Source organism: Herpailurus yagouaroundi, unplaced genomic scaffold (genome assembly GCF_014898765.1).
Source record: "Herpailurus yagouaroundi ecotype Mexico unplaced genomic scaffold, PumYag 355, whole genome shotgun sequence".
In the NCBI taxonomy this organism is placed as follows: Eukaryota; Metazoa; Chordata; class Mammalia; order Carnivora; family Felidae; genus Herpailurus; species Herpailurus yagouaroundi.
The window spans coordinates 7,002,187-7,015,997 of NW_024412572.1; the positions used below are offsets into that span (position 1 = coordinate 7,002,187).

The 13,811-nt window shown below is 35.9% G+C and overlaps 1 protein-coding gene across 13 annotated transcripts in view; it reads left to right on the forward strand.

Annotated features, from left to right (window-relative positions):
- ERC1 (ELKS/RAB6-interacting/CAST family member 1) overlaps window positions 1–13,811 on the forward strand; it is a 520,536-nt gene that overhangs the window by 245,279 nt on the left and 261,446 nt on the right. For 10 of the 13 annotated variants that reach the window (XM_040462876.1, XM_040462881.1, XM_040462880.1 and 7 more), the window contains one exon: window positions 6,308–6,439. The exons of the other annotated variants lie outside the window; for them this stretch is intronic. In XM_040462876.1, the coding sequence (XP_040318810.1) occupies window positions 6,308–6,439 (132 nt within the window). The remainder of the gene's footprint in view (window positions 1–6,307; window positions 6,440–13,811) is intronic. 13 annotated transcript variants of the gene reach the window in all.

Below are 13,811 nucleotides of genomic sequence, written 5' to 3' on the forward strand. Positions count from 1 at the left end.
AGTTAGAGCAGGTGAATGAAATTGAAGTTTCTTCCTCTATGTGTTTTTTTCCCCCCACCCTGCCAACTTAACGTTTTTCTAAATAGTGAGGGCTAGACAGTTGGCTAACTCCAAATAGTACAAATAATTCCTCTCTATGTAATTTTAAATTAGACTGTTTTTTTTTTTTGCTAAATTTTGTGATTTTTTCCCCCTTAAGAGTAAAATCAATTATAATGAAAATTCATAGGGAATTCATAGGTGAGGGCCAATTTCCTTAAAAATGGGTTTGTTTCCAAAAGAAAGAAACTTAACTAAAATGTGAGGACTAAACCTATTAGTATTCTCTATTACATATAGCTATGTAAACATTTGCCCAGTAATTTTTTCAGTTGACCTTTGATTGATTGGCATATTGAGTATTCTTAGTACTGAACTACTAACAAATTAAGTTGGATTACTTTAATTTTTACCATAATCATAAGAAAATATTTCACTAGAGGAGTGCCTGGGTGGCTCAGTTGGTTAAGCCTCCGACTTCGGCTCAGGTCACAATCTCTCAGTTGGTGAGTTTGAGTTCCGCATTGGGCTGTGTGCTTACAGCTCAGAGCCTGGAGCCTGCTTCAGATTCTGTCTCTCTGTCTCTGTCTCTCTCTCAGAAACAAACATTTTAAAAAATTTATAAAACAAATATTTCATTAGAACTCAATCCTATCATGAGTTTTATTCTGAATAATTGTTGACAAAATGTATATTTTGCTGATAGCCAATGGATATCCCAATTTTGTGAAGTCTGCTTAATATCTGTCTTTTACATTTTAGGTAATCTAGTGTTAATTTGGTTCCATTTTAATATACTCTCATAGCAAAAGCTATGTCTTTCTAGTAAGACCCTGTTATCCTAACAGGTATTCTACTCTCAAGCAGTTATGATATTCACTGTTGTCATGCTTCATTGCTTCATTTGATAATTCAGTTTTCTTATACTAAAGGTATACTCTAACATGCTATGATAATCATCTTCCAAGATGGCCCCAGATCATTGTCACCTCCTGGTGTTTGAGCCTTTGTGTAACCTCTCCTACATTGTGTCAGGATTAGTCTGTGTGAACAGTAGAAAATGTCAGAAGTGATAGTATGTGACTTCTGAAGCTAGATCATAAAAGACATTGATGCGTCTGCCTTGTTCTCTTGGATCACTTGCTATGAGGAAAGCTAGGCGCCATATCGTAATGACACTCAGGCAGCCCTGTGGAGAGGAACAGAGACCCCTTGCCAATAGCTATCACCAACTTGCCAACCATGTAAATGGAAGCAGAGGACTGAATCCTGACTGACGTATAGACTGTAACCCCATGAGAAACCAGAACTGTTTGGCTAAGCTGTTTTTGAGTTCCGGACCCACAGAAGCTGTGTGAGATTAAAAAAATGTTCACTGTTGTTTTAAGCAGCTATGTTTTGAGGCAACTTATTATATTACAATAAACAGCTAATACTAGGCACTTTATATCTTAGGTATTAAAGTGATATGCCATATGCTGAATTCTTCTTCCTTTAAATCCATAGTTTGTTTTTCTCTGTTGTCAGAATAGTTAGTGCTATTTGAATTAGGGCTTGGTGCTGTGTCTTACACATATGCTGTTGGGATGTTTAAACTTTTATCTCAAAAATGTTCTTATTAAAATATACCATCATTACCTAATGACTGGAAAAGAATTTCTTTAAAAATATTTCTTGGGGCGCCTGGGTGGCGCAGTCGGTTAAGCGACCGACTTCAGCCAGGTCACGATCTCGCGGTCCGTGAGTTCGAGCCCCGCGTCAGGCTCTGGGCTGATGGCTCAGAGCCTGGAGCCTGTTTCCGATTCTGTGTCTCCCTCTCTCTCTGCTCCTCCCCCGTTCATGCTCTGTCTCTCTCTGTCCCAAAAATAAATAAACGTTGAAAAAAAAAATTAAAAAAAAATATTTCTTAATTTATTTATTTTATTATTGAGAGAAAGAGAGAGAGATAGGGTATGAACAGGGGAGGGGCAAAGAGAGAGGGAGATACAGAATCTGAAACAGGCTTCAGGCTCTGAGCTGTCAGAGCCTGACACGGGGCTCGAACTCATGAACTGCAGGATCATGACCTGAGCCGAAGTCGGACGCTTACCCTACTGAGCAACCCAGGCGCCCCGGAAGAGAATTTCTGATAATTTTGACATGCTATACAAATTATTGGCATGAAAAAATTCAACTTTTGAATAAAAAAACGAGGAAGAGTGCCTTAAAATTCGTATGTGTTTTTTCACCATTAGCACCATCTTGCAGTATATTTGCCCAGACTGTTCTCTTTCTATAGTGTATAGTTAACCCATATGTTTAGAGTATCCGTACCTGAAATAGTTACCACATTTATAACTATTGCCAGAAATTCTTGTATTTTTACTAATTTATTTGCATTATGTGCTTCTCTTTTAACATATTTTTAAATTTGATATTGGTTTTTTTTTTTCTGAACAATACCTATTTATATCATTTACAAAGTGAAATAATGCTACATGGCTGACAATTAATTGTGATAGCCCTCAACCTCATTCTTGTCTAACCTGGATTCCTGCTTCCCTGAGACAAGTACTTTCACCATTTTGGTTGTTTCTTCTGTTTACTTCTCCCTTTCCAAATAACATTCTTATATTGTTGTTTTCTTATTTTCCTTATTTGGACATTAGTTACCTACTGACTTCTTACCGTGAATGATAAGGAATTAGCCTTTTAATGCAAGTTACCACACACACTTCCCTCCTTCCATCTCGTAGTTTATTAAGTTTTACCTTATTATGTCTCAAGCACGTAGTATATTATGATTACATTTCCTTTAGTTTACCTTTAGTTTTTCCTGTTGATAACAACAGCTTTCGGTTTTTAAATTTGTTTTATTATGTATTTGTATACATATCACCAGTTTATTCCCAAATTCCTTTCTCCTACTCTAACATTCCTTTCATTATTGGTACTATTGTAGAATACATCAGCCCTTATTTATTAACCTGGTAATCTCTTCATCCACCGTTTTTTCTTGGAAACACCGTTCCGTGAGTATCTATCCTCTCCTCCAAATTGTAGTTATTCTCTAAGCTTGGCATTACCTCTAGGTTCCCTTCACCACTCATTTGTGGTAGACTCCTTTTTTTCTGGATCCCATGTCTTCCTCTTTGTATGTTTACTTCTTAAGTTTGTTGGAGCACATTCCTACTAACTTTCTGAGAGAGTTTGTGGTGTGAAGTAAATTCTTCCCTTACATTTGAATGATAGTTCGGATATAGAATTTTAGATCGGAAAGCATCTTTCCTTCAGAGTTTTGAAGGTAATACTTCAGTGGTCTTCTAGTTCCCTAATGTGTTTCCAATAAAACATTCCAGTACCTTCCAACTTTTTATTCTTTGTGGGTGATCATTTTTGGTCTTTCCAAACTTTTAAAAAAATCTTTTCTCTAGTATTCTAAACTTAAAAAAAAAGAGAGAATACCCATATTATGGTCTAAGTGTAGAAAATGTCACCGAAAGCGTAACAACAAGAACAGATAATTATAAATATGATCTGTCAGTGTGTTTAGGTGTGCCAGTGTGCCAGTATTTGTAGAACTGAAAGATTCTATTCATTTTTGGCATTTAGATACTTTATTAAATGAAACAGATTCATTTTATTTTATTAAATGAAAATTTATTAATATTTTATTTATTAAAAACTCATTAATATTTTATTAAATGAAACAGTTTCAAGGTGTGTAATTCAGTACAAAGGAAACTTCCTTGTTTACCTTATCAAACATCTATTAAGATTCTGAAAAAGCTGGAGCCAAATTTTACTCACTAGACGGATTAAGTAGTTATGGACTTTATTGGTGTTGGTTTTGAAGGTGATGAGGGTATTTGGTGTCTTCATTCTTCTGTTACTACCCTGGTTTATTATAGCTTCCTTAGAGCAAATGGTTCCATACTTAGTTTTACATTGATCTTAGTATAAGTTATGTAATTTTTCGTATTTCATGAATATCGTTTAATAGTTTTCTTCTTTTTATTTATGGTGTTTCTTGGCTTTTGTTCTTTGTCCTTATTATGGACACAGATTTTGAGCAAGGCTTTGTTTACCACAAAGTCCAGAAAACTTTTAGAAAAAAAATTTTTTTTCTTAAGTTTATTTTGAGAGAGAGACAGAGAGAGGGAATCTCAAGCATGCTCCACACTGTCAGCACAGAGCGCAATGTGTGGCTTTAACTCACAAATCTTGAGATCATGACCTGAGCTGAAACCAAGAGTCAGATGCTTAACCGACAGAGCCACCCAGGTGCCCCCTCTGGAAAACTTTGCTTAAATAAATGGCCTGGTGCACTGAGCTCATATGGTAGACTGATTTTCTTACTGGTTTTGATGAAACTTTCAGTATGAAAACCTGTACTGATTATCTGCATTATGATAAATTATTAAGTAAACTCTCTCTAAAAAAATTTTACTGATAAAACTGCAAAGCTGCAGTCCATGCAGAAATGCAGATAAGCCTGTTTGTTTGAAATAGGTTCTGGGAAGTTCTTTGGGATAATTTAGATTAGAATAACAGAAGCCTCTCAGGAGATCTTCAAAAGACAGCTTAAGAGCGAAGAAAATAACTGACCGGACAAAAACATAATTCTGAGTTATTCACCGGACAAAAACATAATTCTGAGTTATTCATAACCAGTTGATAATGGGAAACATTAGTGATTCTTTTTGCTTACAATTTGTAATTCAAAATCCCATGTTACTACAAATAAAGTTATTCATTAGACATTTTGAGAGGACTGAACTCACTGATCTGTCTCTTTCTACATAATCCTTCTGTTACATTTCATTTTCTTTGAATTGAAACTACCTTGGCCTTTGTTTTTACTGGCATCATTTCATTTCCCCTGGCGTTGTTTTAGGAACCTTCAGCTGAAGCTTCAACGGTTTTAGAAGCTGCACTCTGCTACTCATGGCAAGCCACCTGGAAGCATTAAGATTTCAAGAAAGTATTTTTTGATAGAGCTAAACTGTCCTGTACAAGGCAGAACCTTACTTACAGGACCAAATCAGGGTATTTTATAACATTTTCTACTAGAAGAATGAACACTTAAAAAAAAGGGGGGGGGAACATGGCATGCATTACTGAAATGTGAATATTCTTTTTTTTAAAGATGCTATTCTTTTAGTGCTGGAAGAAAAATCTGACTAACCTTTGACAGATTTCAAGTTCTGGATTTTTGAAGACAAAGTTGTTAGGAAGGACTTTGTGCCTTGCACTTATAAAAGTGAACTACAATCTAATTAAGTGAGAGTTGTACAAAAAAAGACAAAATCCTTTCATATCTTTTACTGATGGCAAGTATTCTGAAAGTTGGAGAATGTTTTAGTAACTCTTGTTCTTGTGTTTTTAATTTAATTGTATTAATAAAAGGCAGCATTTTATTTTTAATCTTTTGGTTCTAGAAGAATTTAAAGAGGAAATGCTTATAATCTGATGAATCTAATTCTTAATATTGCTTGGCCTTTGCTTCATTTATCCTTCTTATTTTAAGATCTTTCCTTTATTACATGTTCTTAAAGTCCTATAGGATTTTGTCTTTCTGATAGAAATCCATATTTACCTTCCCAAGAGTTAATTTTTCAGCTTATTTAGAATATCAATGCTAGTGGGAATTGGTTGGCTAATGAAATTACTCATCCTTAGCCAGATCACTTATATCCAGTTATCATTTTTAGTTTTCTCATATGAAATTAAGAGAAAACTTTGCTGTCTTGAAATCATTAGGAAACATCACTTTCATTTCTTTTTTTCTAAATTAGTTTGCTAATGACTGTCTATATGAAGAATATAATCTGAAAAATCATGCTGTTTATCTAACTTTTTCATCTAGGCTGAACTTTTCAGGGAGAGAGAATGTTTTCGTATTGTGTCTTACTACTTAGGCTTCATCAAAGCTGGCTTAAAGCCCAGTTTAGAGAGTAGTTCAAAAACCGCTTTGTGTTTTTAAGTAATCAAGCCTTTGCTGTGTGTGCTGCTTAACACGGTTTTATTCTCTGTGTTACAGAGAACAAATCCATCACAAGTTTCTCTTGCTTAACTAACTTGATGCTTTGCTCTTAATAATATTCTTCTTCAACCTCCTATTAGACTTCTTTTCTTCCCTTGTTCTTTCCTCTGTGAAGATATCTTTCTGGCTTGGATTTATTTCTAAAGGGAAGAATATTTAATAAGCAAATAACCTTTCTTGATAAATAGGCTCTCTTGGGTTAACTAATTAGTCTACTTCACCTGGTCTTCCATCGTTTTCCAGGACAGTCTCCGTAAGAAGGATGACAGGATTGAAGAGCTGGAAGAAGCACTAAGAGAAAGTGTACAGATAACTGCAGAGCGAGAAATGGTGCTAGCACAAGAGGAGTCAGCCAGGACCAGTGCTGAAAAACAGGTCTGCAATTTTATACAGTTACTGGCAATGCTGCTGGTTAAACAAAAGGTAAAACCCAACCAGTATAGTTTAGGCAAACTCTGCATATGTTTATAGGGTTTCAGAAGCACTTCATCAGGTACAAGTATTTGGACCTAAATAAGAATTGGAATTCTTATGTTTGCATAAGACTTGGCTCATGTTAATTGACTTATGATGTTAAAAATCTCTGCATTCATAATTTGGGACTTATTTCACATATATTTATGTAGTATATGCTCATGTATCTGTTGAGATGAAATGGAGCTTGTCTGTGTGTTGCAAGACTGGTCACAATCCTGCTTTTAAATTGAATGGGAAAACACAAACAGATCTGAGTTAAAATGTTAATTTTAAATAGCAGATAGTTTATTTATACCCTGCCTTGTTCAAGAGAGCAGTTAAAGTTATAACAAGTAAAGGTGAATAGCAAGTATGAAGGACATAGATATCATGACACTTGAGACTAACCAATCAGTATGTCTCAACCCTGAGGTGACTTATTAAAGAGTTCTACTGTTGCTGTGTGTGGTGTTTGCTTTATATATTTTTCTACATCTTTTAGATCCCTGTGCAGTGGCTTTTAACTTTTTTGTTAGGAGGAATAACTAAAGATGGGAAATGTGAATGGAAAAATGGTTTTAACAAGTGAAGTCTCTAATATCAGTTTCCATTTTGAGAATATGAATAGAGATTTTGAATCTTCCTTACACAGAGATCGTGACATTTAATTTTTTTAGTTATTGTTTCCTTTCCATTTCTTTGTTGGAGAAATATGGTAAAAAGAGTTCATTGAGAGAGTAACCTGAATCTTTTGGGAACCCCCATAATGAGACCACCAGTGGTCTTGTGAGTTAAGGTATACTGTTGCATAACAAGGAAGAAGGTGCATTCTGAAAGCAGGCATGGTGTAGTGTGTGCCTTAAGGAGGTCCTTTCTTAACTGTTAGTATGAGGATATGTTTTCTTTAATGTTAAGTGTAGAAAGACAAACTGATATTTATTAGCAGAGATTGAACTTTTCATGTCTTTCAGTGCCTTGTTCCTACATAAATGCCTTGTCCACTTGTAATTTGAATATTTCCTCATGTACAGTTAAGTAGAGCTTGGGTAGTGGAGAGCTTCAGAGAAGGGATGGTGACAGTCATTGTTCCAGGGTGAAGAGGTATTTTCTTTTATTGATTTTACCTTTTGTACATTCTAACCTTTATTTTCAAAATGACCCCATTTTTTTCTTTCTGTGAAGATTTTTTTCTGTTTAGGAATCATTATATAATGACAAGTCTTACATATTGGGAATCATAGAAATGTTGACAATTAATAATACATCCTGTCATTATGACATGTAAACTGTTATGTGTTTTTAAAACGTATTATTGTGTGAACCTAGTTATAATTTGTTTTTTTGGGGGTAGATTTATTTATAAATTTATGTGTTTATGTATTGTTTATTTATAATAGACTTATTTTAGATGAGTTTCTCTTTTTAGTTCACAAAAAAGTTGAGCAGAAAGTTCATGGAATTCCCATATATTCCTTCCTCCACCTCTTTTCCCTAGTGTTAACATTGGTGTGACAGATTTATTAAAATTGATGAGCCAGTACAACTGTATCATTGATACAACACCAATGTATCAGTGTTGATACATTATTAACTAGTCCATAGCTTACATTTTGGATCGCTCTTCATCTTGTTCACTTCTCTGGGTTTTGCCAAATGTATAATATCATGTATTCCCCATTACAGTATCATTCAGAATAGTTTCACTGCCCAAAATGTCCCCTGTGCTCCACTTATTCATCCTTCCTCCACCTCCGTAATCCTTGGTCTTTTTCCTGTCTCTCTAGTTTTTCCTCTTCCAAAATGTCGATGTAGTTGGAAACACAGTTTGTAGCCTTTTCACACTGGCTTCTTTCATTTAGCCTCTGCATTTAAGGTTCTTCTGTGTCTTTTTGTGGCCTGATAGCTCATTTTGTTTTACTTCTAAATAATATTCCATTGTATTGACATGCTACAATTTGTTTATTCCTTTACCTACTGAAGAACATCTAGATTTACTTCCAGTGTTTGGCAATTATGAATAAAGCTTCTATAAACATTGTGTGTAGGTTTTTTTATGGACATAAATTATCAACTCAATTAGGTAAACACCTGGGAATTGCTGGATTGTATGGTGAGATTTTATTTAACTTTGTGAGAAACTGTGAAACTGTCTTCCAAAGTGGCTATATATAATTTGCTTTTAATTGCATGCTTTTTTCTTTCTCTCCTCCCTGTTTATCTTTTTCTTCTTTTCTACCATGCTGCTACTGATTGCCTATCTGAAGCTATTGAGTAAAATATTGCATGAGACCAGTCATTTGAGCTCTCAGTGGTTTAAAGTATGAAGAAGCCTCTTTTATGTTTGTATTTCTGAGGCTATATAATCTTAATCCACTGTCCCCTCCTGCTGTCATCTTCTGTTCTTTTATTTTTATCTTTTTCTGTCTTTCAGCTCTGCTGTTTATTTTACTTATATGTATTAATTGTATACACCAGGGTAATCTAGAAATATTCATTTGAAACAAATGGGTAAAGCTTTTTTTTTTTTTTTTTTTTTTTGGCTAGGGACATTTCTGTCTCTTAAATTTAGCCTCTGAGAAGAAATAACACCCTCTAATAGAAGGAGAATATCTGCATTTCTTGATTTCTTAAAGTGCAGAGTAAAATTATCTGGGAATAGTCTCTCTTACTAAAATAAAATACAGAGCCTTTTAAAGTTTGAGAGGCAAAAAAGGGTCAAGGGAAAACATTTCTTCTTACAGGATCCCGTTACAGTTTCTTTATTCCCAATACATGCTGTTCCATATTGAGCCTATGCCCCCAAATATAAAGATACATAATGATATAAAAATATAAAATATAAATTATATAAAAATATAAAATATAAATATAAAAATATAATGATCCTGGGGGAGGGGAAGGAAAAAAAAAAAAAAGAGGTTAGAGTGGGAGAGAGCCAAAGCTTAAGAGACTGTTGAGAACTGAGAGCAAACTGAGGGTTGATGGGGGGTGGGAGGGAGGAGAGGGTGGGTGATGGGTATTGAGGAGGGCACCTTTTGGGATGAGCACTGGGTGTTGTATGGAAACCAATTTGACAATAAATTTCATATATTAAAAAAAAAAAAATATAATGATCCAGTGAAGGAAGATGTCCTATAACCAACGCAAATGGAGAAGTGAAAGTGAATATAATCCCATGGAGGGAAACCCAAGGGCTCCTTTTACTTTTGCTTTGTGCTTTTCCACATGGATTTTCTTTTTCTGAAACTTCTCTCTGCTCAAGTTTTAGCAGGTTTTGTGTTTTGTTGAATATGAGAATCCATTTTCCTAAAATGAGAATAGAGTAATTTTGGCTGTCTTAAGTCTCATAATTGTGAGGAGGTAGGGAGCAATTTCTTTAGTTCAGCAGTGCTGCTGTAAGGTTAAATTTTTGAAATGCTTTTTTTTTTTTTAACTTGAAAAGAATACTTTAAATATCTTCGCTAAGATTATTTTTTGAAGAAGTCTTTTACAACTACATTGCTAATCAAGGATTTAAAAAACCCCTCTAACGTAGTAAGACATTTTCTTGTGGCTCAGTAGGCTGGATTTATATGTTCCTAAAGTGCATTTTTTAATGTTTTGAGGGATAAAGATATATCCTCTCAATATAACTAACATTTACATGAGTTCTGACTTTTGTTTTAAAATCTCATTTTTAATAGTGGTATTCATTTTTTAAATTGCCATTTTGATATTATTTGGCTTGTATGTTAAGTTTAAATTTTTGACCCAGAAGATCATAAGGTTATACCTGTGATTTGTATGCAGGTACTTATAGATTAATGAGCATTTTTTAGGATTACATCTTAAAATTTTTTTCCCAGGTATTATGCATTCCAGTAATTAAAAGCATTTGAACAACAAAAAATGGCACTCTTGATTAAACTGCATTTTACAGCCTACCTTGGGCCAGCTTGGTTTTTACTCTGGATCTCACAGTTGTACTATCCACCTTCTTCCTTCAACATGCAAGTTCTTTTCCTTTCCTGCCAGCTAGACAGGCAGGTGGGAAAGACAGGCTTTTGGCCTTCCCTGTCAGAAGTTCTTGATTCTTGGGGCGCCTGGGTGGCGCAGTCGGTTAAGCGTCCGACTTCAGCCAGGTCACGATCTCGCGCTCCGTGAGTTCGAGCCCTGCGTCGGGCTCTGGGCTGATGGCTCAGAGCCTGGAGCCTGTTTCCGATTCTGTGTCTCCCTCTCTCTCTGCCCCTCCCCCGTTCATGCTCTGTCTCTCTCTGTCCCAAAAATAAATAAAAAAGCGTTGAAAAAAACTAAAAAAAAAAAAAAAGAAGTTCTTGATTCTTTATTGTGAAAACGGGCAGTATAGTCATTTAAACTTGATCCAGTTTCTTTGCATTTTGCAAAGTTAAATAGCTAAAAAAAAAAAATAATAAAATAAGAAGGCAGTGCTTGTGGAATGTACAGTGCATATTGGTGACAAATGCTTGCTTCATTATGATTCGCTTGCTTCTCCTGTTCCATTGTTTCTTTTGAAGGCAGTGGATTTTTTCTTGTGTTTCTAACTTTTTCAATTTTGACTTAATCAAATTTCTTACCCTCAGTCATGTCTGGTTTGTCAGACACAGTTGTGGAGGAAGTGGAGCAAGGCACATGAGTGAATGGGGCCCAGTCTGCAACTGGCAACTGTCAAGTGTCCCATCTCTTTTTTTATTCTTAAAGATATATTAAATTCCCTATTGGTTGCAAATCTATCCAGTCAGTTACACAGCATTTATCACCATGATACCCAAATACTTTTTCAAACAGAACAGTTGCCACTACTGAAGCATCACTAGTAACTGGGTAGCCTACAGAAGGTGATGTATGCTAATCAAACTATCATTGTACTCTTCAAACTTTTCCATTGCCTTATTAACTTTTAGCTATTCCCAGAGTTGACAGTTTATTCTTTGGTCATATAAACATAGTCTTGTACTGGTCTGAATATTTATAGTAAGTTATATTTCTCATTTTTTAAATTAAGTGGCAGTAATGCTCAGAAAATAAAATAATGACCCTTTTACTTATGCTGCCCTTTCTACAAACTTTTATTGAATACCTTGTAGTTTTCCAGACTCTACAGTAAGCACTGGAAATAAAAAGGTAATAAAAATAGCCTCTGTCTCAAGAAGTTCATAGTTTGGAAAGACTGAAGAATGAACCTATAATTATGGTTCAGTTTGGTAAGTGCCGTGGTAGTGATCTGAATAAGAAGAGGAGGGACAGGCATACAATCCAGATTGGAGAGATCTATAGAAGGCTTCCTGGAGGAGATGGCCAGTGCATGAGCTGAGTCTTAAAAAGAAAGAACTAAGCAAAAAAGATGTGGAAGGATATTCACCATATTCCATGCAGAGGGATCAGCATATGTGAAAACTGGAAGCATCCAGGAAACTTTAAATAGTGGTTAGTAGCTATAATTTAGGGTAAATATGTATGGCATAATCTATGGGAGAGAGAACTGTGGGAGGGATAGGGAGGTGCCTGCAATCTGATCATGCTTAAGCAAATTTAGTCTCCTGTTCTACTCCAGCATTTCATTTTATGTTCAAGGCAGTGGAGAACTATTGAAGGAATTTAAGTAGATAATATTTTTTCATGGGTTTGCTTGCTCATTCATTCATTCATTCACTCAACAGATCAACAGATCTTTATTGAGTATCCAGTGGTGCTGTGGTAGTCTGGGGTGATATATTGTGATGAATATGTGGTCTCTCCCCTAAGAGAGCTTATAGTCTGCAGAGAGATACAGATCCTAAACCAAAAAAAAAAAAAAAAAAAAAAAAATTTTTTTAAATTACAATTTGTCAGAAGGTCTGTAAAGAATAGGAACAGGTTTTCTGTAATAGGCAATAATTTGGTGAATTTGGAGAGGTTAGCACATATTTTTGATTGAATGCTCAGGGAGCATTCTCTGAGAAAGTAACATTTAACCTGGGTCTTTTTTTTTTTTTTTTTTTTTGAGAAGGGTAGGGGGAGAGGGAGCAAGTAAGCAAGGGACAGAGAGAGAGAGAGAGAGAGAGAGAAAGAGAAGGGCGGGGTTTACCCCAATGTAGGACTTGAACTTATGAGCCATGAGATCGTGACCTGAACTGAAATCAGATACTTAACCTGGGGTGCCACCCAGACACCCTAATCTGTGTCTTAAAGGGTGAGAAGCCTGCCATGTGAATAGTGGGGAGAAATCAGTGTTGCGACAGCAGGAAGGTGAAAAGAACTAGACATGTGTGAGGACAACTGGTATGACTAGGGGGTGGGAGCAGTGTAAGGTGTGCAGGGTCTTATGTAAGGGGTGGCCAGAAGTCAGGGTTATTTTTTTTAGAATGGTGGAAGCAGTTAAACAGGTTTAATCAGTGCATGGCATTCTTTGATTTGTGGGGTTTTTTAAAAGAAATTTTTTAAGTTTATTTATTGAGAGAGAGAGTGCTCATGTGAGTGGGAGAGGGGCAGAGAGGGAAAGAGAGAATCCCAAGCAGGCTCCACAATGTCAGTGCACAGTCCGATGTGGGTCTTGAACCTATGAACTGTGAGATCGTGATGTGAGCCAAAATCAAGAGTCGGACACTTAACCAGCTGAGCAACCCAGGTGCCACTGATATGTGTTTTTAAAAGGTCATCTGACTGCTGGTTGGAAAATGGATTCAATAAGGCTGAGTGGACGTAAGAAGATCGGATGAGTTGTTAGAGTAGCCTGGGCCAGAGGTCTTCAAACTGAGGTGCACATAGACTTGGAGATGCATGAACATTTTCCAAAAAGGAGCACGGGCACAGGTCTTCAGCTTCTAAACATACTGTTCCTTCAAATTGATCTAAGATGTGTAGATTCTCTTTTTTCACTTCTCTTTTCAGTGTGCATCCCTCACTTTACAATTGGCACACCTCTCCTGAATCTTAGTATTTTATATTCCTCTAGGAGGAAAAAACCCTCTGGAACAGTAACAAATGGATAATTCCAAATATTAGTGTTAAGAAGATGGATCAGAAAAGTCAGGGGGCGCCTAGGTGGCTCAGCCGGTTAAGTGTCCAGCTTCAGCTCAGGTCATGATCTCACCATTCATGAGTTTGAGCCCCACGTCGGGCTCTGTGCTGACAGCTCAGAGTCTGGAGCCTGCTTTGGGTTCTGTGTCTCCCTCTTTCTTTGCCCCTCCCCTGCTCATGCTCTGCCTCTCTCTCTCTCTCTCAAAATTAAATAAACATTAAAAAAAAAACAAACCCTCAGATTGTTTATAATTCTTTGTTTCCAATAAAATTGAAGGATAACCTAATTAAGTTG